The sequence below is a fragment of the Amborella trichopoda genome, chromosome 7, assembly GCF_054954075.1.
Source record: "Amborella trichopoda isolate Santa Cruz 75 chromosome 7, AtrichopodaSantaCruz75HAP2 v2.0, whole genome shotgun sequence".
NCBI classification, from domain to species: domain Eukaryota; kingdom Viridiplantae; phylum Streptophyta; class Magnoliopsida; order Amborellales; family Amborellaceae; genus Amborella; species Amborella trichopoda.
The window spans coordinates 32,765,673-32,792,907 of record NC_142342.1 but is presented as its reverse complement, the minus strand read 5'-3'; the positions used below and the strand labels follow the sequence as shown (position 1 = coordinate 32,792,907).

The 27,235-nt window shown below is 35.5% G+C and overlaps 1 protein-coding gene across 8 annotated transcripts in view; it reads right to left on the bottom strand.

Annotated features, from left to right (window-relative positions):
* LOC105420063 (autophagy-related protein 9-like) overlaps positions 1-10,993 on the bottom strand; it is a 31,580-nt gene extending 20,587 nt beyond the window's left edge. For 4 of the 8 annotated variants that reach the window (XR_016059359.1, XR_016059358.1, XM_020662499.2 and 1 more), the window contains exons 1-2: positions 10,920-10,993; positions 174-344 (exon numbers count right to left, since the gene is read on the bottom strand). Coding sequence is in view for 6 of the 8 variants with exons in the window: in XM_020662499.2 (XP_020518158.2) it covers positions 174-200 (27 nt within the window). In the remaining 2 variants the exon portion in view is untranslated. Of the gene's footprint in view, positions 1-173; positions 345-8,286; positions 9,471-9,548; positions 9,641-10,919 lie in introns of those variants that run through there. The other 4 variants (XM_088872125.1, XM_088872124.1, XM_088872123.1 and 1 more) reach the window with 4 other exon arrangements.
* Between the last annotated feature and the right edge of the window lie 16,242 nt (positions 10,994-27,235).

Genomic DNA, 27,235 nt, shown 5'->3' with positions numbered 1-27,235 from the left:
TCTCTCTCTCTCCATCACCAATCATTTTTCAATGAACAGTGATGATCGAATGGACGATGGTTTTCCATAGTTATAGTATACTTCCTCAAATAAGAAAGAGGCTTTCTCTAAGAAAAGCTATAATGTAATGATAAAGCTCAAGGGCACCAAATGGTTGAGGACATGAAACTAACATGAGCCTCAAGCAGTACTTCATCCATGAGAGCAACTATGATTAATACTGCAGCAAATCGACCAGCCACAAATGAGACAATCTTAGCAATAATGGGGGAAGGAAATTGTCTGATATACTCGGCAGATTGTTCAAAACCAGCATTTATGCGGTCCTTGAAGAGATGGTCAACCTGACAAAAATATAATGAATAAATAAGGAAATAAAAGCATCAGAAGCCATCATATTTGTGAAAAATGAGAACTCTGTGAACAGTCAATGGTAAGGAAAAGAACTTCACTTAGATTCCATATAATATCAAATATATTTTCTCTGAGAATCAGAATTGAAAAAACCTAATTTACTTATATCGGGATTAAGCCCCTGGCATAGAGGGAGGGGGAGGACGCAGGGCCACAGAAGTCATGTCCAAGGCCCAGAAAGAAAAGAAAAGAAAAAGAAAAAAAACAAAAAACACATAAACCTCATTCATTCGTCAATTACATAATGTATATCCTTTATGAGTCATGACCAATCACCTGTTACCTCTTAGAAGAAAAAATAAAACTCAAGCACATTCCTTGTAATCTTTTGATTTCAAGTCCACCAATTCAAAATATTAACAGTTTTCAATAATATATTTAAGATTTACTGACTCAAAGGAATTTGAATCCCAAGAGGCATGTCAGCATGTCTCTATAGTGTGTGTGTGTGCACGCGCGTGTTAGTTCAAGAGAGAGAGAGAGAGAGAGAGAGAGAGAGAGAGAACTACCCTTGCATCGAGATCTCTAGGAACTTACAAATGCAAAAGGTTCACAACACAATTTCTCAAGAAAAAAAGGCTCACAACACAAGGGAGAGAAGAAGGCATGAAGGGGAATAAGAAAAAGTTCACAAGAGGTATGAAAATGTGAGAAGGGCACAATAAAAGGATTATGCAAGGGGTTCAAAATAGTTGAGAGAACTGTAAGCAATAGAGAAACCTGTAATGGGGAATATGAGAAATTCACAAGAAGGAAGAAAATGTGAGAGAGGTAGAAGGAGGTGAACGGAATGAAAAAGAACTTTTTAAAAAAGAACTACAAAAGAGATTAAGGACTAAAGGGGCAAAATTAAAGTGTATGAAAAAAATTGCATGATGAGAGAGAGAGAGATTAGAGAGCAAAATGGTCCTGAATGAGTAAATGAGATCATGGGACAAGGGAGATATTAAAAATATGCAAGCGAGATGGAGAGAAGACAGCTCAAATACTTAACAAGTATTTATCAAAAGGATAAATTAATTCTTGGATTCAATTCGCGGTTGTCAAGTTGTAATATTACAAATTACTGAAGATAAAATATTTTGCTTGATTATAAATCTTACAATGTGGTTCTGTATGAGTAATTCATAAGTTTGTTGCACATAATTAATCCATGAAATTATGATATAGTATGGAAATGTTGAGTGTTAAGTGCCTAGTCTTTGCATCATATCAATGTCACTACTGCCTCTTTGTAAGCATAAGTTTGAACTACCAACTCTTTTGAGTGTCATGGTACTAGTTGACTATACGTGCATAGCACATAACAATATAAGAGGAGATAGAAAAAAAACAAAACAGACAATAAACCAAAACCCAAAAAAAAGCAAAAAAAAATCAGTGTTACAAATCTACTTGTATGATGTTTATAACTTGAAATATCCATACTATTTGTATCTCCTAGTAAATATCATGGTTAATGTTATTTACACAAAGAACCTATGAAATAATAAAAATTGTCTAAATATAATGAAAAGTAAAGAATCACATGTGCTCTTTGATGAAATCTGAAAATGGGTAAATAAGACAAAAACAAAAGTTCTTAAAAGATTAAAAAAAACTTCTAGTATCCTATTTTCTACAAAAATACACCATAAGAACTAAGCAAAAATAGAGTAAAAAGATATAATTTAAAGGCAATGTTTGAAAAAAACGGATAGGTGACCTGCATCGGATACACGGAAAAGCGATCCAGAGCGGCGATCTAGATCAGCAGTTTAGCTGGATCTAGCATTAAAAAATTTCAAAAAATACTAAATTTCTTAAAAGTCTAATTTTTGGGGTTTCCAAAAATATAGCAGTATTGCATTATGGTTTCCCAATTTTTTACCGAAAATGCATAAATACTGAGAACGTGTCTCATATTTGAGTATTTGTTGTCCAGTACATTCATTTCACAGTCAACAATTCATCTTCCCTACTGCTCATGGATGCCAAGGGTATATCATGCAGAATATGAGATGATCATCATCATCATCCCAACCTTATCCCAACTATTTTGGGTCAGCTAGAATTCTAAGTGAGACGGCTCAAAACAAGTGGCCTCTATGGCAAGCCATGACTTGGAAGGTATGAGCTGGGGATCTACAATTTCAATGAGCAACTGAGTGGTGCCCAGTGGGAGAAATTCAGAGGACTTCCGATGGACTGTAATGAAATTGCCACAGGCCTCACCAATCTGTCTAGAAGTATTGTTATGCCACACTTCGAGGGGGATATCGGTGGCTCTCAGCCAGATCATCTGTTTGTGGAGGGAACCCATGGGACCAAGCACAAGGGAGCTCCTTTTTGAGGGTTCCCATTACATATGGCACACCCTTCCATCGGGAAAGAGAATAGGATAGCACCACTAGGATGTCCAGGTTTGGTTCATGCCAAAACCGCCAGCCCCATTTTTCAATGCCTCTAAAGATTATCTCATTTGTGTTTGATATGGCCAACAAGGAATGTCTGTAGTTTCCAGCCCTGTTCTACAATGTGATGACCCTCTTAAGGGGATGAGTTTAGCAAAAAGAAATCTTTGTCTAGCTGGGGAAGCAGCAAGGTTCGTGTAAGTCTAAGGGCAGGAGAAGCGAGATAAGATGGTCTTAGCAGGTGCACATAGTTTTGATATAGTAGGGGAAGGGCACATAGTTTTGATATAGTAGGGGAAGGGGCAGGTAGGGGTGGCTAGATCTAGGGTCAGGAGGAGAGATGTTGGTTGTGCAAGGTCAAATGGAGGGTGGGGAGGGGAAGAAGGCATGCAGATGATGGGACTCATGAGCAAGGGAAAGAGAGAGAGAGGCTTTCACCATTGAGAGAGAGAAGTTTTCGCTGGTCCCATAATGCATTTGGTCTTCTTGCTGGACCAGCTTAAACAACAATTTATTCTTCGACATGGCAGAGATGAACTCATCTGGCATACTTCTCCTATTTGTGAGTTTCAATCTCTTTCTTCCGAGTCTGATCAGATCAAAAGCAACCAAACACATTCTACCCCATTTTGTGGCCCCAGCTCCACCTAAGGTCCAGGCCTTCAGCTGTATGGCCAAAGTCAAAAAGATTCCAAAGATAGATCACTTGCAGCAGAAGGAAACTCACTCACCAATAGGTGTGCATTGTGTAAAGAAAGAGAAGATTCCATTGACCATCTATTTATTCGTGGTAGGGTGGCCACTAACATTGGACTTTCATCTTAAATATGTTGGGCTAAATTTGGGTCATGCCTGAAACAGTCCAACTATACATTCCCCCCTGCACCCCCTGGGCCCCCCATCGCCTCTTCTCTTCCATGGTATGCTTTTATGGCTGGCTGCTATATCAGCAGCTACTCAGACTATTTAGTTGGAACCAAACAAAATAGTCTTTAAGAGCAAAGAATTGCACAAAAATGCGATTATTGACCAACTAAAAGCCACCATTATCTTTTTGGGCTTGATATTGCCAATAATTTTTTATATTTCTAAGTGGGCTTAGAGCAGCACTTGTAACACCTCTGCTCCAAACCAATGCGTACTTCCATATCTTCACTTTGGAACCCACTTGCCACCAGGGCTGTCAAACTTAATTTTGATGGCTCCTCTTCTGGGAACCTGGAATTGGCTGGTATTCGCATTCTGTAATTGTTCAACTGAAATGATCCTTACATAATAAGCCCGATAGGACATGCCAACTCTACCCCCGCCAAGGCCCTACCCCTGCCCCTGCCCCTGCTCCCACTCAGTGGGTTGACTATTAGTACGCAGCTAGGTCTGCCCATAGTTGGTCGCAATGACCATGATAAATTCGTTGAAAAGGTCAATCCCTGAACTTGGAGACTACAAACCATCGTCGACCAAATTTTCAACTTGAGCAGCCAAACTTAAGTGCCTTTTTAAAAGCATATGGCACAAATTGAACTTGGTAGGCAATGCCCTTGCAAAAGATAGAGCCCCTTCAACCAACCTCACGATCACAACGCCCCTCTATCAAGAAGGAACTTTTGGCTCCCCATGGCAATTATGAGAAAAAACCCAAGTACTATAATTTGCATACCAACAATCACATGCAAATTACACATTTTTCTGATTTCTATTTAATACGGAAAGCCACTTTCTTAGGAAAAAATTGATTGGAAGACTTCAAAAACTGAAATTCAGTGATTGCATGAATATTTAGTAAAACTAGAAAAAGCACCACAGATAACCATGAACTAAATTATATCATCCTTGGAATTTCAAGCTTGGGTTTCAAAGTTGCCAAAGAAAGTGCAGCAACTTTTGAGAATTATAAGAAGACTCATATAAAGCAGTTTAATAATTAAACCTTTTTCTTTCTCTTTTACTCTGGTGCATTGGAGCTTCTTACGGAATTTTAAACTTTTGGATGTATGTGTGTAAGTGCACACACACACATTCCATAAATGTTTTGTCTTTCAATGAGTTTGTATTGAAGCCACAATTCTGGTCTTTTGGATCAGAGCATAAGTGGGTATCCATAGCTTACTGGTCTTAATAAGAGGTCATATCCAGATTATTACAAGGGGAAGGCCGTGGACCTCACTGAGATCAAAACCTTCGCGTAATTTTTTTTTTTTATCCTATGTTAGTCAAGAACAACCACCAGCAAACGAATTTTTCTTATGGGGAAGCTTATAATCAGATGGGAGCGCCATGAGTCACTTATTTCATGGCATCATGGAGTCTGGAGAGGTGTCAGAGATCTAGGAGCCATTGTTAGTTTACGTCTTCCATGTTCTATATGGCCTAGATTGATAGGGTGTTAAACCTCCACTTTTCACCGTGGATATTCAAGCTCCTTTAACCACTCTAGATGCCCCATATATTTTCATTAGATTCATCTTAAATACAAATGCAACAAGTATACGGTAAGGTCCGTCCATTTATTCATCCTTTCAACTGATTGATCACACCAGAATAGGGGTAGAGTACGATATTTCTCCATCCCCTTGGTACCCCTATACATACAACTACATTCTTATATTCTAAAAAGCATATTGGATTATGTTTATCAAAAAAAAAAAAGAAGCATATTGGATTATGATCATTGTATATTATTAATGGAAGTAGAAGTGAGTACTATAGAAGGCAATATTGCATTCCTATAGGCACAGTGGTTTTGTGCTCCAATTTTTCCTTGTAAATAACTAGTTTTTATGTCTGTTTAGAGTGGACACATAGGAGGGCATGGCAAGATATCCCACTGGAAATTTTGGACAAGTACAAGAAAGCCGAAATGAATGAAAGTTCAAAAAAGCTTCGAGAGGGAGAGAGAGAGAGGCTTTAGATATAAAACCAGATGAAAGTAGTCAAGCTATATAAGTCAACCATTCTTCAAAAAAGAAAAAAAGTAGTCAAGCTACATCAGCATAGAATGAAAACTTATCTCATCGGGACTTATGAAGGTAAAAAGGATCGAGATCATTCCAATTTGTTCACGCCTTTGGACTTCGACATAAAAGTTATTTCCTTTGTTTTAATAGAAGCAGAACAATTATACTTCTCAGTTGGTTGCAGAATATAACGATCATTGTGATATTTGTTAAAGGAGCACCCCACTAGAAAAATTTGTAACAAGCATAAGGAGCCAAATGAAGTTGTCATTTTGCAGTACAGAGATATAGGTAGGAATACCAGTAAGATGTACCAACACCAGAGATCTAACCCGAGTAGAAATTACAGAAATAAAAACAATGGGAAATAATTGTAATCAACTTAATTAACTTTGTTTACCTTAAAAATTTGTGCCACACCAATTGCATTTACACATGTGCCATAGTACTGCAGCATTGCTAACAAAGAGATTCAAAATCTCAAATTTGCACACATCTCTGATTTGACAATACAAGAGGCATTATCCAAAACAGGGATGACGCAAAAGGGAAAAAGAAAAATTCATAATCATAAGAATTGATGGCAAGTTAGAGTGAATATACCACTACACGATAGTATCTTTTGAATGAAGATGATTTGCAGAAGAGCAACAGAGATTGAGGGCAGAGGAAGAACTGGAAGAATTGTGTTGTGTTTGAAGGGGTCTCTCACAGGAAGAGCATGCAGTGTAGGAAATGTTGGTGGTGGAATCCACACCCACAACACAACACACAGGAGGAGGCAGCATCATTCTCTCGCTTCCCTGCCATTTCCTTTTCCTTTTCCCTCTGTCGAAAAATCAGATTCCTATTTCCTTTCCCAAAGCGCGGCCCTATCAAAATAACTAGAGCCTCACCTCAACTCCCACAGAATATTGCAGTTCTGGCATCGAAAATCCTTTCAAATGGATATTGACTATGGGTTTTTTTTTGCAAAAAAGGATCATCGTACCACATTATCTAAACCCTCCATTTTTCTCTGAAAACTCTTTATTTAACTTCAAATTTCATAATCCGTGTTGGAAATTGATTTTAAAGCCATCAAAAACTTCAGTTTCGTAAGAGACTGCATCCTTAAAATATTATTTGACAACTCATTCTTCATTTTGCTTGTGCCTCCTTGGCACATGATGCAAATGCCCCTTTTTCATGTCAAGACAACTGGAGAAAGAAGTTTTAATATGAGATTCATGTTTTAGATTCCTAACCATGTTCAGAGCATTTGGGCTACACCACTTTAGTTATAATAAATTACTAAAATAGATCTTCTTGTTCAGGTTTTGCATGTGTAAGATGATGTATTTTAAACAGAATTCTAGAAGAATTCCTGTGTGAAAGAAATCTTATAAAATAACAAATTTAATGTTAAATTGGTTGATTTGACTACTTTGATTTTTCAGTAGTATGACCAGTTTAGAGGTATTTTCCCTATTCTATTTTTCCCTAAATCTTTTATTATCATTTTCTTTTGGGAAATATCTTATTGTGCCCCAAAAATCTCCATCATTTTTTAATAGCACCTCCCTTTTAGTTTCTGTTCGACAGAGTTAAAGCATTCACCCGACTGAACTTGTCCTCCTTTAATTTTATATATTAATGTTTTCAAAATGAACCTGAACAATTTCCTTTTGACCCGCATAGGTCATCTCTCTCTCTCTCTCTCTCTCTCTCTCTCTCTCTCTCTCTCACACACACACACACACACACACACACAAAAGGCACAATGAATTGCATAGGATGGTGAGTTTGAAATGTGTAGTTTTTTAATATCATGAGATTGAGGTGGGTTTTAATTGTGTGCACAGTTTGCTAAGAATTGGAATGAATAAGTAATAGTTTGAGGTGTACTTGTGAAAATTGCAAAGTTTCATGTTGTTGCTGTAATTCATGAAATGGTTTTTTAATGTATCAGAGAAGTCTATACGAAGAGGAAACATATATGGCGAGAGTTCCTTTGTTTCAGTATGAGAAGATATCTCTCTCCATAGAGATCTCTTCCTCATATGAGGATCTACACGATCCGCATAGGTCAAATAACAGGGCAATCTATGGCTTCAAGTGAAAACCATATGCCTTGGATGCTAGAAAGCAATAGCAATCTGCAATACAACAATTCCTTCCATAGTTCCAATTTTTTACTTGGATTCTGCTCGGTAATAAGATACACAACATGCTTCTATTTAATAGTACATGCTTGTTTGTGTGTGACGAAAATGAACATGAATTCAACCAGGATAATGAAACAGAATCATTAAAGGAACCACCACAAAAATCAAATTTTGGGTACAAAGAATGTAACAAGTTAACTACCTTCAACATCAGGAAACGCCTCCATTGTTCAGCTAAAAGATCATATAATATCTCATAAGTTATAATATAAAAGGATTTTAAAAACATAAACAATGAGCTGGTAAAGACAAATATATACGCTTCTCAACAACTCCCCAGCTGAAAACAAAAATAATAACCCTGTGACAAGATCATTGCACTGCACTAACATTTCATTACTTGTACAATCACATTGCTTGACTATGTTTTAAGTTAGCCAACACAAATTTGATTACAAAGACAAAAAAAATTAACTAACTAATTCTCCTCTCTATTTCTTGCCATAAACCCTGTCAGTAATAGAAATCTCGCCCAACTTCCCCGCTTATATCTCCCACAATTCCCATTCCATTTTCAACAACTCAACATACAGAGAAGGAGAGAGAGAGCAGTTACCTAAAGATCCATTTGCGACACCTCAGCATACAGAGAATGAGAGAGAGAGAAGTTACCAAAAGAGGCAGTTCAATTGTTGTTCATCTAGTCTTCCTCTCCACTCTCATCGCTGAAATAGCTGATCCTCTTGGCAGAGTGCCTCTTATTTTCCTCCCTTCTCTCATCCCTCTCCTCAACTCCGCTAGTCTCGACCACTGAGGCCCAATTATCCTCCTCAAATCTCCCCTCATCTTCCTCATCTTCCTCTGAAAAATCCCCCATTCTTCCATTCCCCCTTCCCCTCCCCCTCCCCCTCTTTGAAGGGGCTGGCCTCTCCCTCGGGCCCAACTGATTGCTTGGGCACTCATACGACAAATGCCCCTCCATTCCGCACTCGTAGCACCGCGACTTGTCCTTGTAAACGCGCCGCCGTATGAACTCCGGCGCTCTCCCATTGTCAGCAGCGATAGAGACTTTTATCGTCCGGCCATTCAGGGTCTTCCCATTGAGGCTGGCAGCAGCTGCGCGAGCATCAGATTGGGAGACAAAGAGGACAAAGGCAACACCTCGGCTCCGGCGGGTGACGCGGTCTTTGAGGACAGTGACCTTCGCGACTTTGCCGAAGGTGGAGAAGATGGTGAAGAGGTCAGAGTTTGTGAGGGAGAAGTCGAGGTTGCTGGCATAGACGGTGGATTTGGAGGGAGCAAGGCCGCCACTGCCCCCATTGTGCTGGTGGTGGCTGTTGGCGTTGGAGATCGCAGATGGGGTGGCTGTTGGGGGGTGGAGGAGAAAGTTGGGAATTGATTCTTCATCTTCCTCTTCCAAGTAGCCGCCCCTCATTTCCCCCTCTCTCTCACAATGAAAGGTGTGAGTGTTTCCCTCTCTCTCAGGGCATGTTTGATAACTGGAAGGTAAATGTTCCCTGAAAATTGGAGGTTCTTCTTCGCTGAAAAGAAATAAGCTACTGTAAGAAGTTTTGGTTTTTTGTGATTGATAACCTGCTGGAATGTTAAAGAAGTTCTGGGTTTCTGTGTTTGATAACCTGCTAAAATGTTAAAGAAGTTCTGCGTTTGTCTTTGATAATCTGCTAGAATATAAGGAATCCAAGTTACATAATAGGCCTTACACTGTAGTCTACAAACACAGACAAAATAACGATGTAGTCTACACACACAAACAAAATACTCTTTAATCAGTTACATAACAAGCCTTACTCTGTAGTCTACAAACACTGACAGAATAACCATATTATTACTATTATGTGTTTATCAAACATCATTAGAAAATACCAAAAGAGAGCATCAAACATCTAAAGCTATGTTACCATCGATATATTCATTCGTGAGGAAAAAAGTCCAATACAGCCATATAAAGGACCAGTTTTCAATTGATAACATAATATAAACTATATAATAGTGAGCAGCATTGACATTATAATGGTAAGCAACATTGACATTCTTTTTTGGATAGTTCAGTCATATGAAAGAGTTATACAAACTTTAGAAGCAATAAACCTTTAAATATTTCACAATTATCCCAATCACAATCATAACTCAAATTCACCTCAATCATCAAAGATAATCAATTTTCTCTCATTCAAACTTCATGGCAATGATTTGTTCTGTTTTGCCTAGAAAAACTATTCTATACATCAAATAGTCAGGATTAATTAAATTGAATATTGGATTCTTCAACCATTTCCTGAGCTAAAATTCCACAACAAATTTCCTGCTGATTTCCTTCAGAAATGTTGTTATTTGCAAAAAATTCCAGTCAATCCATAACAAGTTGTTGTTTTTTTTGTTCGCTGATTCTATAACTACATTCTCAATGGTCAGATAAAACCCTATGCTTGATAGCGAAAAATAAAAAGTAAGCTTAATCTAAACCTATGGCAAAAAGGAAAGAAATACTGCAATTTTTTTTCTCTTTTCTTCACGACCAACAAAGGAACTATCAATGAAGAAAAAAATAAGCTAACCATGAATCAAATTTAAGCAATCTCATTGATTATCTCATTCTCAGATGATAGCAGTCACAAAAAAAGAAAAGGGGGCACCAAATGGTTATGATTGTCACCTGTGTAGTAAAAAAAACCAGATGAAAAGAAGAATTAGAAAATGAGAGAACTGTGAAATGTAGCTGGAGTGAAGAGAGGAAGGCTTGAAGGGAGGGAAGGGGGGCAAGGTTTCTACAGAGAACTGTTTACCAAAAAAAAAAAACAGCCAAATTATTTTTTCCCTACAGAGAACAATTTACCGCAAAACAATCTTCAGAGAAAACCCTAGATCCATTTTCACCATGTTCCGAACGTAGATAAAAAAATCAGAGAGAGCAAAAAAACCATGGGATAGAGAAAAAACTCAGGGGAGAGAGAAAAAACTCAGGGGACAGAGAGAAAACCGAGATGTACCTTTGTGAGGAGGCCTGTAGGCGCGAAGGCGCGAGATGGTCTCTGCTCTGTGTCTAAGCCTTAGCGAGATACCCTTTTCATGTACCGTGTTCTTAGCCTAAGTAGAGAGGTAACAAGGTGAGTTCCGAGTAAGTTACCGCAAGAGGTGAGTTCCTGGTTTCCATTTTAACGTACTTGCTTTTATCAAACATGAAACTGCTGCAGGAACAAGTAAGTTCCATCTTCTAGTTAACAAACACGCCTTCAATGGAAGATCAGTGATTCTCTGTTTCTTCTTCTGCAAATTCAAGTGAATACTGCCCTGTTTCTCTTCCTCTCACTTTCTAACCTCGCACTTTCTAGTTTCAGACTTTTTTTTGGTGTGTTTGACACGTGGAGTTTTATTTTTATTTTTTTTTGTTTTGGAGCACAAGGGACTCTCTCACAAATTATGAGACATTGTTCTTCCAACATTTTTTTTATAAAAGAGAGGTCTTCCAAAAGATGAACCTATTTTAACATTACAAGAAACGGTCGCCTTTCCACTTTACAGCTTCCATACATTAATATTAAACATGGAAGTAAGACATTTAACTGAAACTTTTACTAATCAAACACGGCCTTTGGTATCAGAGTAGATTGATGACTAAGGATAGATTATCGCCTTGTGGTCCATATATAATCATCATTCGTAGAAGAAAATGTTATAAATGGGGTGCAGTTTTTATAGATCTTAGGCTTTAAATAATGAAATTAGTATCTACCTTCAAATTATATCGTTTCAATATTGGAGATCGTTGTGATAGCTTTAAAATGTATTTTCATATTTATTTATAAAGTTTAAAATTTTAAAAATAGTGTAGATCGGCAGATCTATGAAAACTTAAAAATCTTGAAAATTGATAGTCCAAAAATACGTTACAAAATGTACTATTTTCAAAACTTAAAATCCATTTTTTTTCTCATATCCATATATCTTGATGTTGAAATGATCAATTTGAGGATAGTTGGGCATCAAAATAAACTCTTTTAATAAAATTTTTGATGTGGGTTCTAATTTGATTGTTTAGAGCCTCGGCTCTATATAAACTTTTCCCAAATGGTATACATGGGTGCTCATCAAGTAGAGCGACACTTAGCCCCACATAACGAGTTAATTTCGAACTGAAGTTATATAGAGACCACGTATAGAAATTTATGATACAAAGTATCCTTGGCGAGTGGTGGCAATGGCACATGTCGGGTTGGGTCGAGTTGGGCCCTGAAGCGAAAATAGATTATGGGACTTGGACCGACCTAGACCCAAATTGATTATGAAGAACCGAAACCCAATCTAGACCCGACCTAAAAGTTAATTTTTACAAAAAAAATTTAAAAAATGAATATTTAACTCAAAACACCAGTGTTCAAAAGAACAAATCGGGCTAACTAGTCGGTCCTGGCCCGATCCAATTATTCGAATCGATTCCGACTAAATCGACCGATTAGTACCCCGATTTTTATTGAAAATTGTAATTTGGATAAAAAAAATTGAAAAAAATGTTTAAAATATACACGTATTGTTCTGTTTATATTGTCATATAAAATAAGCAAAATAAAAAAATAATATAGCCATAATTGGGTTTAGAGAAGATTTTTAGTCACCTAAATCGATATTTTTTCAGCGAACTAGTAACTGAAAGAGATTACATAATATTACACAATAGTAAAAAGCACTACTCAAAAGTAGTAAGATCGACGATAGGGTTCGGGATTTTCTTGAGTTTCGCTATCAAGGTTGACAAGGTAGAAAAATCGTTGTGAAGCCCAGTGGGGTCTGTGGATGGCAGCAGTACCTCCTTGCCCAATAGGAATACTATCTTGTGAAGTTCCTAGGCCATAGTCACCTGGACCTTGAAACTATTCATGCTTCTTGCCTCCGTAGCCTATGTTTTGCCCCTCATTGTCATTGTTATCATTCTGAATAATTAGCCTACAGTGGTTGCGACATGTGCCTCTCCGCTTAGGGGTGTAGCTCTGTAATGCCTAGCTCTCTCGACTTCTTCCCGAACTAATCGTAGCCCCTGTTCTTCCGCAATGAAAGTACTACTACCTTGCGGCACCTCATGCTCTACGAATGTTGGCTCACGTCAATCATCTCGCATTTCCCCATCATCAGCGTCGTCCTCATCGATGCCATCATTGAAATCAACTTTGAGCAGAGAAAGAGCACCAACTAACCATCCATTGTTGACTAGGACAGCTAGGCAAAATGTAAAAGACCCATATGAAGATCGCATATATTTTCTCATGATAGTGCACTTGATATCTACTACACGCCTAATAATGGTTACTTAGCCATATCAATGTAGATATCGGGCTTGGGCTTGGGCTTGATTAGTTAGCGGTTGCCATTTAACAATGTTGCATCTCAAGTTTGATACCTACCATTGAACTACCCAAGAAAAAAGAAAATGGATTGACCTATTTATTTGGCCAAAAAGAAAGGTTGGACAACTTCAAAGCAATGGTCGCACTTTAGTCACATACTAATAGAAATTGAATCCTGGTTGAAGATATTAACAATTGAATTGATAAAATAAATCTAATAAAATGATTGACACAAGCAATTTATATGCAAGACCACATGTCCATGATATAAGAATATTATGATCATCCCTAGCAATTAGATGAGAAATTGATAGGCCAAGGGTATGCCGCAATATTAAAGAAACTTTTTCTTTGACTTTGAGGGTAGTTAAAGGTATGCCTCCTAGTCACCCAATTGTGCATCTAATGGCTAAGGGTGATTGTGATCATACTGTACAAAAAGTATATGTTGTTATTGTATACTTAAATAAGGGAAAAGTTTATATAAGGGTGAGGCTCTAAACAATCAAATTAAGGCACACATAAAAAATTCACTATTAAATGTTGTTCGATGCTCAAATATCCTCAAATCGATCATCTCAACATCAAGATATATAAACAAAAGAAAAACTGGATTTCTTGTATTGGAAAGATATATAAACATCAGAAAAATTGGATTTCTTGTCTCGAAAATAGTGCATCATCTAATGTATTTTCTGGACCGTTAATTTTCAAGATTTTTAAGTGTTCATATATCTTCTCAATCTATACTATTTTTCAAGCTTTAAATTTTATAATTAGATATAAAAATAAATTTTGAAGCCATAGCAAAGATTTATAGTACTAAAACAACGTTTTTCAATACTATTTGAAGATGCACCTACTTTGATTGTTTAGAGCCTTAGCCTTATACAGACCACACCCCTTAAAACACATAAAGGAGAAATTTATTTAAGGGCGAGGCCGTTAACAATTAAATTAAGGCGTACCTCAAAAATCCAATAGAAAATGTTATTTTGATACCCAAAAAATCCTCAAATCGATCATCTCGACCTCAAGATGTATGGATATGAGAAAAAATAGATTCCAAGTATTGAAAATAGTCCATCTTGTGATGTATTTTTAGACAGTCAATTTTCAAGATTTTTCAAGTGTTAGATTTTTCACTGTAACAATGCACAAATTGGGTAATCTATACAACAAATCGCTTATTTGTACACAAATTGGTCGATTTGTGCCGATAAGTACAATAAATTAGCCGATTAATGCACTGTATGAAACTTTCAGAATATATAACCTTTGGAATCGGGCCAACTCGAGATCGGCTAGTGACCGATCCCAATTTAGTCTCCCCATTTTTGAAAAATCAGCCGATCTTTTGATCACTGCAAAAAACAAAGAGAGGGACTACATGGACCTGAACCTGACCTTTGGGGTCCACCCCCTGAACCCATACTCGAACCTGGGTCTACCTGTCGGGTCTTAGGTCCATGGGTCCCAATTTTCACCCCTACGTAATGTGTATTTTTCCCAAGGGAGTAAATAGATAGTATACTACAACGGAAGTATGAAATCTTTTGGCAAGTATTAAACTCGTTGCTCAAGGAAATGTCAAATATCCAAAGCCATCTAAGAAATTATTAGAGGGCTCAAATTTATAAAATTATTAGAGTGCTAAAATGATCCCACTTAAGAAGTTGAGGGTTAGTTTATTTAAGGGAAAATCTCACACAGACCTATTATACTTTTCGATATTGCAATTTTACCTAAAATTTTATGTTATTGTTTATTACAATATTTTATCAGCTTTTAAAAAGTGATAAAATTGCCCTTTTCGGATTTTCAATAACTAAAATCTATATTTGAGTGAACTAACTGAAATCTAACTTTTTGGATTATCAATATCAAAAAAATTTCTGTTTTTGGATCTTCAAAATCTAGTTTTTAGCCTTTTGGATGTTTGACGTCCAAAAAATTTCATTTTATAGCCCCGAACATTTTCAGATGTTGGAAATCCAAAATATGTGATAAATTGACATGGATTGAAAGAAAGCTTTGGATGGTAGGGATGTAGATGTGCAAGGCAGTAAGAATGTCAGGATGGTGGATTCAAGCTCTCCAATGGTTGTGGTGGATCGAGTGGCTTGGGAGCAGTTAGATATCAAATCGGAATTCTTCATGTCAGGTTCTTTCTCGCCTCTTATTGCTGATTTCTTGGCTTATCAGACTAAGCATAGAGGGGTTGGAATTTATCTTACCGTCCTGACGTTAAGGCTATTAGCACAAACAAAGTAGTTTTCAAACTGTGTTCAAATGAGGAGGTACAAAATGCTCTATTCAATAGATTCCGTAGAATCAGAAGAAGCCTACTATCTTTAGATTATTGGAAGCCTTCAGATCATGGATCCTTTTTACATAAGGAGTCGGTTTGGGTAAAGTTGTGGGTCTTCCTTTGTATGCTTGGAATTTGTCCATTATTAAAAATGTGACTGGTCATATTGGGGTCTACAAGGATATGGACTGGGATTCCTTTTTGAGTCTTATATGTGCGTGTTAAGATTTGGATATGTTCTGGTCTGCCAATTTTGGGAAAATTCTTGCAAATCTTAGTTACATATGATGCAGAAACTGTGTCTAGATCGGCGCAAAAACATGTTATGGATTCTACATAGGAGATCAAAAAGTTTGAGAAGAATGAGAGGCCGTAAAAGATGAAGAAGACTATCGAAAGTGTTTTTTCCGAGAAGTCCAGCCGTAAGAATTCGAGGAGTAATTCTAGGAGAAACAATCGAAAATTCAAATTTCAAAATTTTGTAACTCTTAAGATCATTAAACGATGGATTCCGATTAGCAGGTTCCCAGAATCATCGGCTGGGATCTCATAACTTATTAGCAGTAATAAGTTAGTTTATAATGCGTGTACCAACAATGATGAGGAGATTAGTGAGGCGCCGATCTCGGGGACCACGTGTGCATTTCCATTAAACGGCACATAGATTATAAGTTCTTTGGAATCTGGTGGTTCGTCGGGTTTACCTTCCTTTTTGCAGAGGATCGGTTCAGTTTCCGATGGAATGGCTGCAAGTTTGAGTCCCAAGAAAGATTTTCATGATGCGAGGATTTTTGACAAAGAATGCAATGCGTATGTGGTGCATGATTTCCCTGGGGTTAATATACTTCAATTAAAAAATTCTTTTTCTCTCTCCCGCCTTTGGAAAGAAGTAGAATTGAAAAGAAACTATTGGTTTTTCTTTTGGTTCTGGTTTCTCTTATGAGTCTTCTTACTCAAAAGAAGCTTTCGGTATAGTGTTTATAGTAGAGGTTGTTGTGGCTGTTGTGGTTGTTTTCTGGTAGTTGAAGATGTATCCCCTTCCTTTTCATTTGGCAGCAGCCAAGGGTCAGGCAAAGAAAACTAGAACTCAGTTTGACCCTTTGCTTATCGATCCTTTAGCTATTATGGTTATAGAACTAGAGGAAGTTCCTTTGAGTCCTTTGTTTTTAGCTGATGAGACCCATCATATGGAGGAAGACGTTTCTTAACCGGAATTAGTTTTGACTGAGTCCTATGTGGCATTGCCTTTGAATGTCCTACCTCAGATGGAGGTTCCTCCATCACTTATCTCGGGGCCGCATTCTGAGGAGATGCTTGTGAATGACCCTTCTTTAATGGAAAAGATGATGGATGATATGGGTATGGATGATGTTCCTCTAAGCGTGGTTACATAGGATATTAAGGAGCACAGAAGAGCTAGGATTTTTGCTGATAAAGGGGAGGTGCCAGCCCGAAAGACTGGTAAAAGCCAAGCCAAGCATATTGTCTTTACCTCTAAGACCCCTTCCAAAGATTATGCTCTTATCAAGAAGTACAAGGCTGCTTTAAATAGTGTCCATTCGTTAGATAAACTTGAGGCCCGTGGCATCCCTAAAGGAGGTTCGATTGCTGCAACTGTTTCTTTCTAGGACTCGACATTGGTGGATGTGGATTCTTCTTCGACATCTTCACCTAAAGATGATGCGCTGAATGAAGCTCTTATGTTGCAGGAGTTGTATTTTGGCACTAGGCCTGATGGACCAGGTTCCTCCTCTAACCTTTATCCTTTTAGTTTTCAAATGAACTTTTTAACTTGAAATGTAGGGGGTTTGGGTGACCCCAGTAGAAAAAGGGATGTAATATAGTTGGTCTCTAAGTATAAACCGGTGATTTTGATTTTATAGGAAACCAAACTCCCTAGTTCTGAGGCTAGGGAGGTTTGGGGAGCTGGTGTTGTTGGTTTCTGTGGAATTGATGCGAGTGGTGCATCTAGTGGGTTATGAGTGTTATGGGATCTTTTGGTTCTTCAAAACTTTGAGATTATTATAAGGCATAGATTTTTGCTTTTGGGGTTTCATGGTCGAAAATTGGGTTTTTCTTGAGGCTTTTTTAATGTTTATGGGCAGTCTGTGCTTGCTCTTAAAGAAGATTTTCGTAATGATTTGGACTATGTTATTCATTCATTTCTTTTTCATATAGTGGTTGGAGAGGACTTTAACCTTATTCGGTGGATGGACGAATACTTAGCAGGAACTTCTATTAATACATCAATGAGGATGTTTAATAGGTTTATTGAAAGCAACTCTTTTATGGACCTTCATATTATTGGACTTAAGTTTACTAGATCTAATAATAGTAGTACTAATCTATCTATGTCCAAGTTAAATAGGTTTTTTATTTCAATGGATTGGTTAGAAGAATTTCCCATGGCCTCTGTCAAGTCTTTGCCTAGACTTTCTTCTGATCATCTCCCTATCTTACTGAATACTGGTTTGTTAAGATGAGGGCAAAACCTTTCAGATTAGATGTGGGTTTGTTGGAGGAGAAAGATGTTGCTGATCTGATTAGAGGGGTCTAGGAAAATATTATAGTTGAGGGTACTCTGGATTTTCAATTGCATAACAAATTATTGAATATCAAACATAAATTGATTACATGGAAGAAAGCTAACAATTTTGATATCAAGGCTAAACTCGGTGTTTTATTTGATATTGAATTGTTAGATCATAATACCCAGTTGGCTGGTGTTTTAACTGAGCAAGCGATATTGGATCGATGTTTGAAACTTAAAGAATTAGAGGATTTGCGGAGATAAGAGGAAATTTATTGGAAGCAAATGTTTAGATCTAAGTGGCTGAAAGAAGGAGACCTTAATACCAAGTGCTTTCATGTGATTCCCAGTGGGAGAAGAAGGCATAATGATCTTTCTGGATGACCATTCTTGAGATTGATTCAGAAAATGACTATGCAATGGAGTTTTAAGTCATTAATCACTTCAAGAGGGATTTTTCAAAAGAAGCCAATTTTACTCCTAAGTTAGACAGAGTACCATTCAAAGTGTTGCATGTGGAGATGAAGAGTCCAATGGAGAGAGATGTCACTATTGAGGAGCTGCAAAAGGATGTATTTGCAATGCCAAATGATAAGGCGTAAGGACCTCAGGGTTTCCCTTTAACTTTTTTCCATAAATTTTGGAACTTGCTTAAAGGGGAATTGTTGAAGTTAGTCGAAGTTTCATGATTAAGGGGGTGAATTCAACTTTTTTTGGCTTTGATCCCCAAGCGATATCTGCCCTCTCAGACATTGGACCAATTAGTTTACTCATTAGCCTTTATAAAATTATTGCAAAAGTATTGGCAAAACGTTTGAAAGTGTTCATTCCTCTCGTTATTTCTAGTACGCAGCCAGCTTTTATTCAAGATCGCTAAATTACCGATAGTGTGCTTGTTGCGCAAGAAGGTATTTATTCTATAGTGTTTGAGTAAAAAGCCTGGTATTTTGCTTAAGCTTGATATAAAAAAAGCATATGATAGAGTGGAGTGGGGAATCCTTTTAGAAATTTTAAAGGTTATGGGGTTTGGCGATAGATGGAGGAGTTGGATTTTTGGGTGACTTTCCTCCGTTCACTTTTCAGTGTTATTTAAAGGGAGTCCCATTGGCTTTTTCAATGCCTCTAAAGGACTTCGATAAGGGGACCCTCTATCTCCCTTCTTATTTGCCATATATGCTGAATGCTTTAGTTTGATGATGAATAGGGTGGAAGGTTTGAGTCATTTTGCGGGTTTTAAAATCTCCAACTTATATTTTAATATCTCTCATTTGCAATACACATATGATACTTTAATTTCTTGTGATGCTGAGTCGATTCAAGTTAAGAACATTGTTAGATTCTTGGAAGTTTGTGAGGTTACCCGAGGCCTGAAATTTAATGTTTACAAGTCTTCCATAATTGATATAAATTGCTCAGAGGAGATGGTAGTGAACTTGGCAAGTGTGATGGGGTGTAAAGCTGGTTCATTCCCTGTCACCTATCTTGGTCTGCCTATCTCAGATTCTAGGATTGCTATTACAGTTGGGGATAAAATGCTTGAAAGAGTCCAATTTAAACTAAATATCTGGAAACATAAGTACTTGTCGCTGAGTGGGAGGGTGACTTTGCTAAGATATTGTTTGGCTAACCTTCTGTCTTACCAGATGTCCTTGATAAATATGCTCGCTTCGATTGCAAAAAAATTGATAACATACTGCGGGGCTTTTTTCGAGGTTCCAGTGGTGCAACGAGGAAATTTCATTTGCTGAGATGGGATAGAGTATGCACTCCAAAGAGAGAAGGGGGTCTGGGTATATTAGAATGGTTAACCAAACTTTGGTATCAAGTTTTATTATCAAAGTATGGTATGAGTAGACTTGAACTTTGGCTTGGGAGCGAAAAAGGTAGGATACTTCTCATGTATGGAGAGCAATCTTTAATTGCAGGCCTATGATTTCTGATTACTTTACATGGAATTTAGACTGTAGTAGTCAAATCTCTTTTGCAACTATAAGTGGATTGGGGATCATTTGGGATTGTTACTAGGCCTAACTTAAAGGCCAGTGAAGTTGTAGAAAGAAGGGGTCCTTGGAATATTTTTTTGGCATATAGCCAGTTGAATAATGTGTTATTATCCCAATGGTGTGCATTGATGGAGCTGTTGTATAAGGCCTATATTTCGCATAATGCTAAGGACGAGATGATATGGTAAATTGAAAGTGATGGTGTTTTCCCTATCAAATATGATTATAATCTTTTCTTTCACAACCGATGGATATGGTCTTCCCCTCAAATTGCCCAATGAAGTGGTCAATTCACCAAAAAGTGCAAGTTTTTATTTGATTGGCTACACATAATAAAGTCTTGATTATTGATAATTTGACCAAGAGGGAAAAAATTATGACAAATGTTTGTTTTTTGTACAAATCTGATGGTGAAACTGGTGTGCATCTATTTATCCATTGCCCTTTTATTGTAAGAATTTGGCACTGGTTGTTTGGTATTTTAGCGATTAATTTGGTGCTACCTCAATTTGGGGTGGGGATTGTTTCGCATTTAGCTCTACCTCATCTGCCTAATACGGGTAATTTAATTTAAAAGACAGCAAAATGTGTTATCATTTGGGAGGTTTGGAAGGAGAGAAATAGGAGGACTTTTGATAAGACTTCTATTTCTTTTGATGGAGTAATTCATATCATCAAACTTTCCATTTGGTCGTGGCTATCAGTTATAAAGGAGGGATGGAGTACCTCTCAGGTAGATGTCGTGGTTAATCTCAATAATCTTTTCTCTCTTGGTGTTGCTAGCTATAAACCGAGATGTATCTGGAATGTGCCTTGTCTTGGAACTTAAAGCTGAGTTTTGATAGAAGCTCTTTGGGTAACCCTAGGTTAGCTATGATTGGTGGCATGCTACGTGATTGTTTTGAAAATATTTTATTTACCTATGCAGGTTCGATAGGTAATGCAACCGTTAATGTTGTCATGCTTAGTACTTTGCTTAGTAGGTCATTGCTAGAAATCTTGGTAATAGCTGCTTGATTGAAGGGGATTCTATGAATGTGATTAGATGGTGTAAAAAGAAGCACAAAGTTCCTTGGGAACTTTGTTCTTTATGGTTGCAGATTATGGATTTGGTAGCTACTCTTTCGGTCTTATTTTCTCATGTTTATCGTGAAGTGAATAATGTGGCTAATGTTTTAGCTAATGATGGAGTTTCTTTACATTCACTTGTTTTTTCTAATGATGTAATTTTATTTTTGTAGTTATCAATAAAAGTAGAAACATTTGTCAAAAAAAATAAAATAAAATAAATATGAAATATGTTTGAAAATGAAATTTTCGGATTTTCAAATTTCAAAAATTGCAAAACCAAACACACTGCAATTTTCAGATTTTCAAGATCCAAAAGTTTCATTTTAAGTTTCCCAATATTTTCAAAATGAAAATCCAAAAACATAAATTTTTTTTTTCTGAATACTCAATAAGGGGAATTTGGAAATTTTCGAAATCTTTTTGAAGATGTACTAAGTAAAATTAAAAAGAAAAAATAACCCTTTAAATATTAATTGGGATTATTTGACCCCTTAACATTTTTGAAAGTTTCAAACACTTAAGTGATAATTTCCCTTGATGATTCGAAGTGTGTATCGTATGTGTGGTGCACGAGTAAGCGATTTCATTTGGCAAAGACTAGATCTATTTTTGGATTTGTCTTTCCCACTGAATTACTCAAAAAAAAAGAAAAAAACTAGATCCATTTTTCAATGAAAGAGGTGTGATCCATTTTACGATGAAAGAGTTGTATTCTATCCAAAAATATTTTGTAAAAATATAAACATAATTTGTTTTAAAAAGAAATTTATACAATAGAATCATTTGATTTTAGTATAGAGATGTTACAATCATGAATGACCGTTAGATCTGAAATTGGATGAATGGAGATATGTCATTTATTGGGCATAAAGTCAAGAAGAAAATCTCTTGAATATTATAACAAGCTTCAGTATTTATGGTATATTACATCTAATAGTTAAGAGTGGTAGTGACTTCCTTATACTAAACATGAATAATATTAGAATTATAGATTTTTATTAATTGAAAAGGGTAGGTAAACTTCTGTAGGAAATATTTTGCAACGTCAACTTATAATTCCATTGAAGTTTTCATTTCCTAAGGAAGCAGAAAAAACAAATTTAATCCCCAACGATATCTCTTAATTTCTCTCCACAAAGAGAATAATGTGCCAATGTAACGTTATAAAAGAAGAAGTAATTTCTATCATCTCTATCTTTTTTTTTCTTGGAAACAAGGGAGAGAGAGAGAGAAAGAGAGAGAGAGAGAGAGAGAGAGTAGTTCTTTAACATGGGGAAGTCACTGGATGAAGGTAGGATGAAATGGAATATCATATTGAATGAATGGCCTTGGTGTAGTATAATATAAGTTTGCAATATGGAGAAAGATGATACCTTCTCAAGCACATAGGAATGTTTTTAGTTGGTTAGATCATCGTATTCTTTGTTGTTTTATGACAGAATAAGATGGAGATTCTTTGTTGTTTTATGATGGAATAAGATGGAGACAAGAGGGTTTGAGGATGATCGGGAAATGGAAGATACCTATTAAAGTGTAATGTTTATCTGGGTGATCGCCTAAGGTAAAGCTTTAATTGTTGATAACTTGAAAAAGAGGAGGAAGGTGTTGGTGAATGTTTGCATCTTTTGTAAAAATAATGAGGAAGCATGTGCTCATCCTTTCCTTTTTTGTCCGTATACTTTGAATATATACCAATGGGCCGTGCATTTAGTGGGAGTACCCATGGTTATGCCTGGTGCTTTGTCTAATCTGCTGTCATAATTTAAGTTGGTTGGTTTTTCAACATTGGGGGTTATGTTATGGGATATTTTGAGAGGGGCCATTATGTAGGAGGTTTGGTTGGAAAGAAATAGAAGAACCTTTGATGGTGTTTCGATAGATATTACTGGGATGCAAAATAGGATTCTTCATACAATTTGGAGTTGGTTCAGTATTACCAATGAAAGTGATGGGGTATCAAAGGTGGATATTGTTCTTAATATGACAAGTATAATGTCTTATAGAGTGTCAAAAGCTAGACCCAAATTAAGCTGGCAGCCACTACCAGTAGGATGTTTTAAACTTAACTTTGATGGATCTTCTTTTGGAAGTGCAGGTGTGGGAGGTGTCTGTAGGGACTTGGAGGGAGTAGTAGTTTCTGTTTTGCATGACCATATGGGATTGTGTCAGCTAATCATGCTGAATTATTGGCTTTGTTTCAAGGGTTTTTTTTTCTGTGGAGGGATAGAAGTTTGGGAAATTCAATTATCATTGAGGGGGATTCTCTCAATATCATTAATTGGTGTTCATGCTTATCCAAGCCGCCATAACCGCTTAAATCTATTTGGTTGCAGGTTATGGATCTTTTATTTTTTGATGATGGTTAACCTTCAACGTGTGTATAGGGAGGCTAATGGGATAGCAGATGATTTAGACAAGAAGGGGATCCTCTTGGACTCTTTGGCAATTTCTTTAGTTTTGTTCTAAATGATGTATACTTTATTTTTACTAGTTAATAAAAAGTAAGTACTCTTGGTAAAAAAAAAGTGGTAACCATAGATAGTAAGTTGGGGAATAATAATAGATTGGAAACTGAAACATTATTAATGAATGGGTTTTGAACTAAAAAATTAGACATATAAATAACACAATAGAGTAGTGCTGCTTTTATGGATTTATTAAAACCATTGAACTATAATTTTTATATCCTTACCTAGTATCATCATGTCATACTTCACAATTTTTTTGTCTAACATATTAAACACAATAAATACATTAGCAAACAACAAGAATGATAATCCAAGGTATGAATTATTGTTCAAACAAAGAAAAATGGCCCTCAGTGTAAGATTAAAGTCAACCAAAATATAAAAACTAAAAAATGTAAAATAATGGTCCACCAAATTACTATATTGTATAACACTAATAAAATTAAAAAAATTGAAAAGTTAAAATTAATCAAATTCTTGTATGCATAAAGCAAGTAAAAAACATGTTTAAGCAAATCTAAACATTTGAAGTTCACCCTGAAATCCTAGCTACCTAAATCTTTAATTGTAATTGAATAATCTTTTTTACTTTTTATAATGATGCTATGTACATAGTGGGGAAAAAAAAACAGATCATTCATTGGGTTACTCTTCTTCTAACTCTAACTAATATTTTGAGATATATGGTTGTTTTGATGGATTATTTTTTGGAGTATATGTTACAGTTTTTTTAGGAAACATCGGTAAAACATTTTTGTTGGAAATTTTTTATAATTAAGATTCTTAATTTATTCCCACTTTTAATATGCTTATCCTTAAAATAAATTCAAATATATTAAACCAATGAACAAATAAAGTAATAGGGAAGAAGTGTTTTTTAAAAGCTTTTTTTAAGGAAAAAAAATAAAATACAGATTTATATGATTTCCATTAAAATATATGATTTTTTGAAGATCTTTTAAAAAACTCAAAGTTCTTAATAGATTAAAAAATTCAGATATTTCTTCTAACTATGGTGGTAATTAGAGCATGAAAGCTCCTTTAGTAATTAAAAACACAATTTAGGTGGAATGTATGAGTATATTACTTAAGGTTATGTTTAGATGCACAAATTTTTTAAAAATAACATCATTTTCCTCTTTCATGAGTGATGATTGTCCTGGCCTAATCCGCCTCTATTCATGCGAAAGCTTGCTTTCAACTAATGTTTTAAAAAAACGAATCGGGGATCCGAATCTGTTTTACCCATACCCGTGTTAGATCGGTGGATCGGATCAAAGAATCGGTGAATTGGCTATATTGTTTCAAATTTTTTTTAGAAAATCACGATAAATATCTAGAAATAGTGTTTTTTAATTTCTAAAAGAAATTAGGAGTTTTACATTATGTACTTTCGTTATTTTATAAAAATAAGTAAATACTGAGACACTGTTTTCTTGTCTGGATGTCTGTATAATTATTAATTATAATATAGTATTATAAAATTGTATCAAAATAATTTTAAAATATTAAAAAACACTTCCATATTATTGGATTAAAAATATTAATTTTCCATATAAAGTGAAATTAGTATAACATTAAAATAACAAATATTTATTAGTTCGCTTTACTTATCCAAAATTATCACAGCCTTACTAACTATAATATTATATATTATTATTTTACTATACAAATAAGAAAAAATCTAAAATGTCTTATAATATCATCTAATTTTAAAAAAACTTATTTACAATTATAAGAACAAATAAGATATTATAAAATTTATATTGTAAATAAATTAATAAATAAAATACAAATATAGTTATCAATGTACAATTATATTATAATAATAATTATTCAAAAACTATTAGGAAATGCTTCTATATCATATGATTACTAACAAAAGTAAAACCCTGTAAATTTATATTATGACATCAAAAAAATTTTCAAAAAAAAACAACTACCCTAAAAAACGAAAAATAAAGATATGCATGTTTATTACCCTATGTTGCCCCACTCCAAACATGTCTGTTGCTGTAAAAAATAAAAATAAATGAAAAGTGGCATGGAGTAGAAAAGCACGTTGAGCAAATAAAGAAAGCTAGAGATCGTGCCATAATGGCCTTCGTTTGAGGGGGTCCAAATGATACTGGTATGATAAATGTGTTCATATTTGAAATAGATGCTCGAGTTAATCCTATATTGGAGCATTGCGGGATACAGTAGCCCCATAGAAAAAGATAACTTGAAACCTTGATGGTGATGACGTAAGGTGACAAGAGAATGGGTTGGCATTAGTTGTTGCCTACGTGTTGCAGGACAGTGCAATGATGATGAGAAGCAAGGTGTGCACACTAGGTGGTAGGGGCCACTATCTTATTTTTTATTAAAATAATGTGGAAAAAGATGGTTCTTTTGGGTCCTGATATGATATAGGATCTGATCCAATTCTTTCAGATTCTGATATATTACGGGATGCAGCTCTAAAGAATTCTCAATTCAGATTGAGTGATTTTGATATGGATCAACAATTGCTCAAACACTGCTTTCAACCTTTGCTTATCTATAAAACGCTACAGAAATACGTATGAGATTATGAAAGACACATGTTTTCCCTCTCTTTCTAAGCAAGAATATTAAATTTTAGGATGCACAAATAGTAGTAAAGTGCTTAACATCAATAGCTCTTTGGATACTTTGATTTTAATGTATATATATATGAAGTAGCTTAGGTGAGCCCATTAGCTCACAGAAAAAAATGAACCCAACAATCTGGGCCGATCTGATGATCACGGAGGTCCCATAGTGTTTGAATTTTAACTTTTTTTTTTTCTACATATCCAAATCACTTGAAATTTGGAGTATGTATATATAAAAAATAGGTGAATCTTCAAAAAATATCAAAAAAATATTTTACATGAAATAAATTGATCAAAATACCCTCGAAACATTTCGGGGGTATTTTAATCAATTGTTTTCATGAATCATTTTTTTATATTTTTATTAGGTGTGACTTGATGAGTTAAGTGATTTGGATTTGTAGAAAAAAAAATTAAAATCCAAATTTAATTGAACGATATTGAATTTGGGCCGATCTAACGGCCACAACCTCATATCATTAATTTAATATTTTTTTTACAAATCCAAATAACTTGAAATTTTAGGCATGCATTCTTCTCATCAAGGCACACCTAATACAAATATTTTAAAAATAATTCGTAAAAAATAAATTGACCATAATACCTCCGAGTCGTTTCAAGGGTATTTTGATTAATTTATTTCTTGAAAATTATTTTTTTGATTTTTTATTAGATTCTCCTATTTTTGAAGAATACATGCCTAAAATTTTAAATTATTTAGATTTGTAAAATAAAACATTAAAATAGAAAATGAAGTTGTGATTGTCAGATCGGCCTAGATTGTTGGGCTCATATGAACACATATGTTCATATGAGCTAGTGGGTTAATCTCAACATTTTTCATATATATATATATATATATATATATATATATATATATATATATATATATATATATATATATATATATATATATATATATACATATATATAGGAAAATGATCATGTGACCAAGTGGGCTCATAA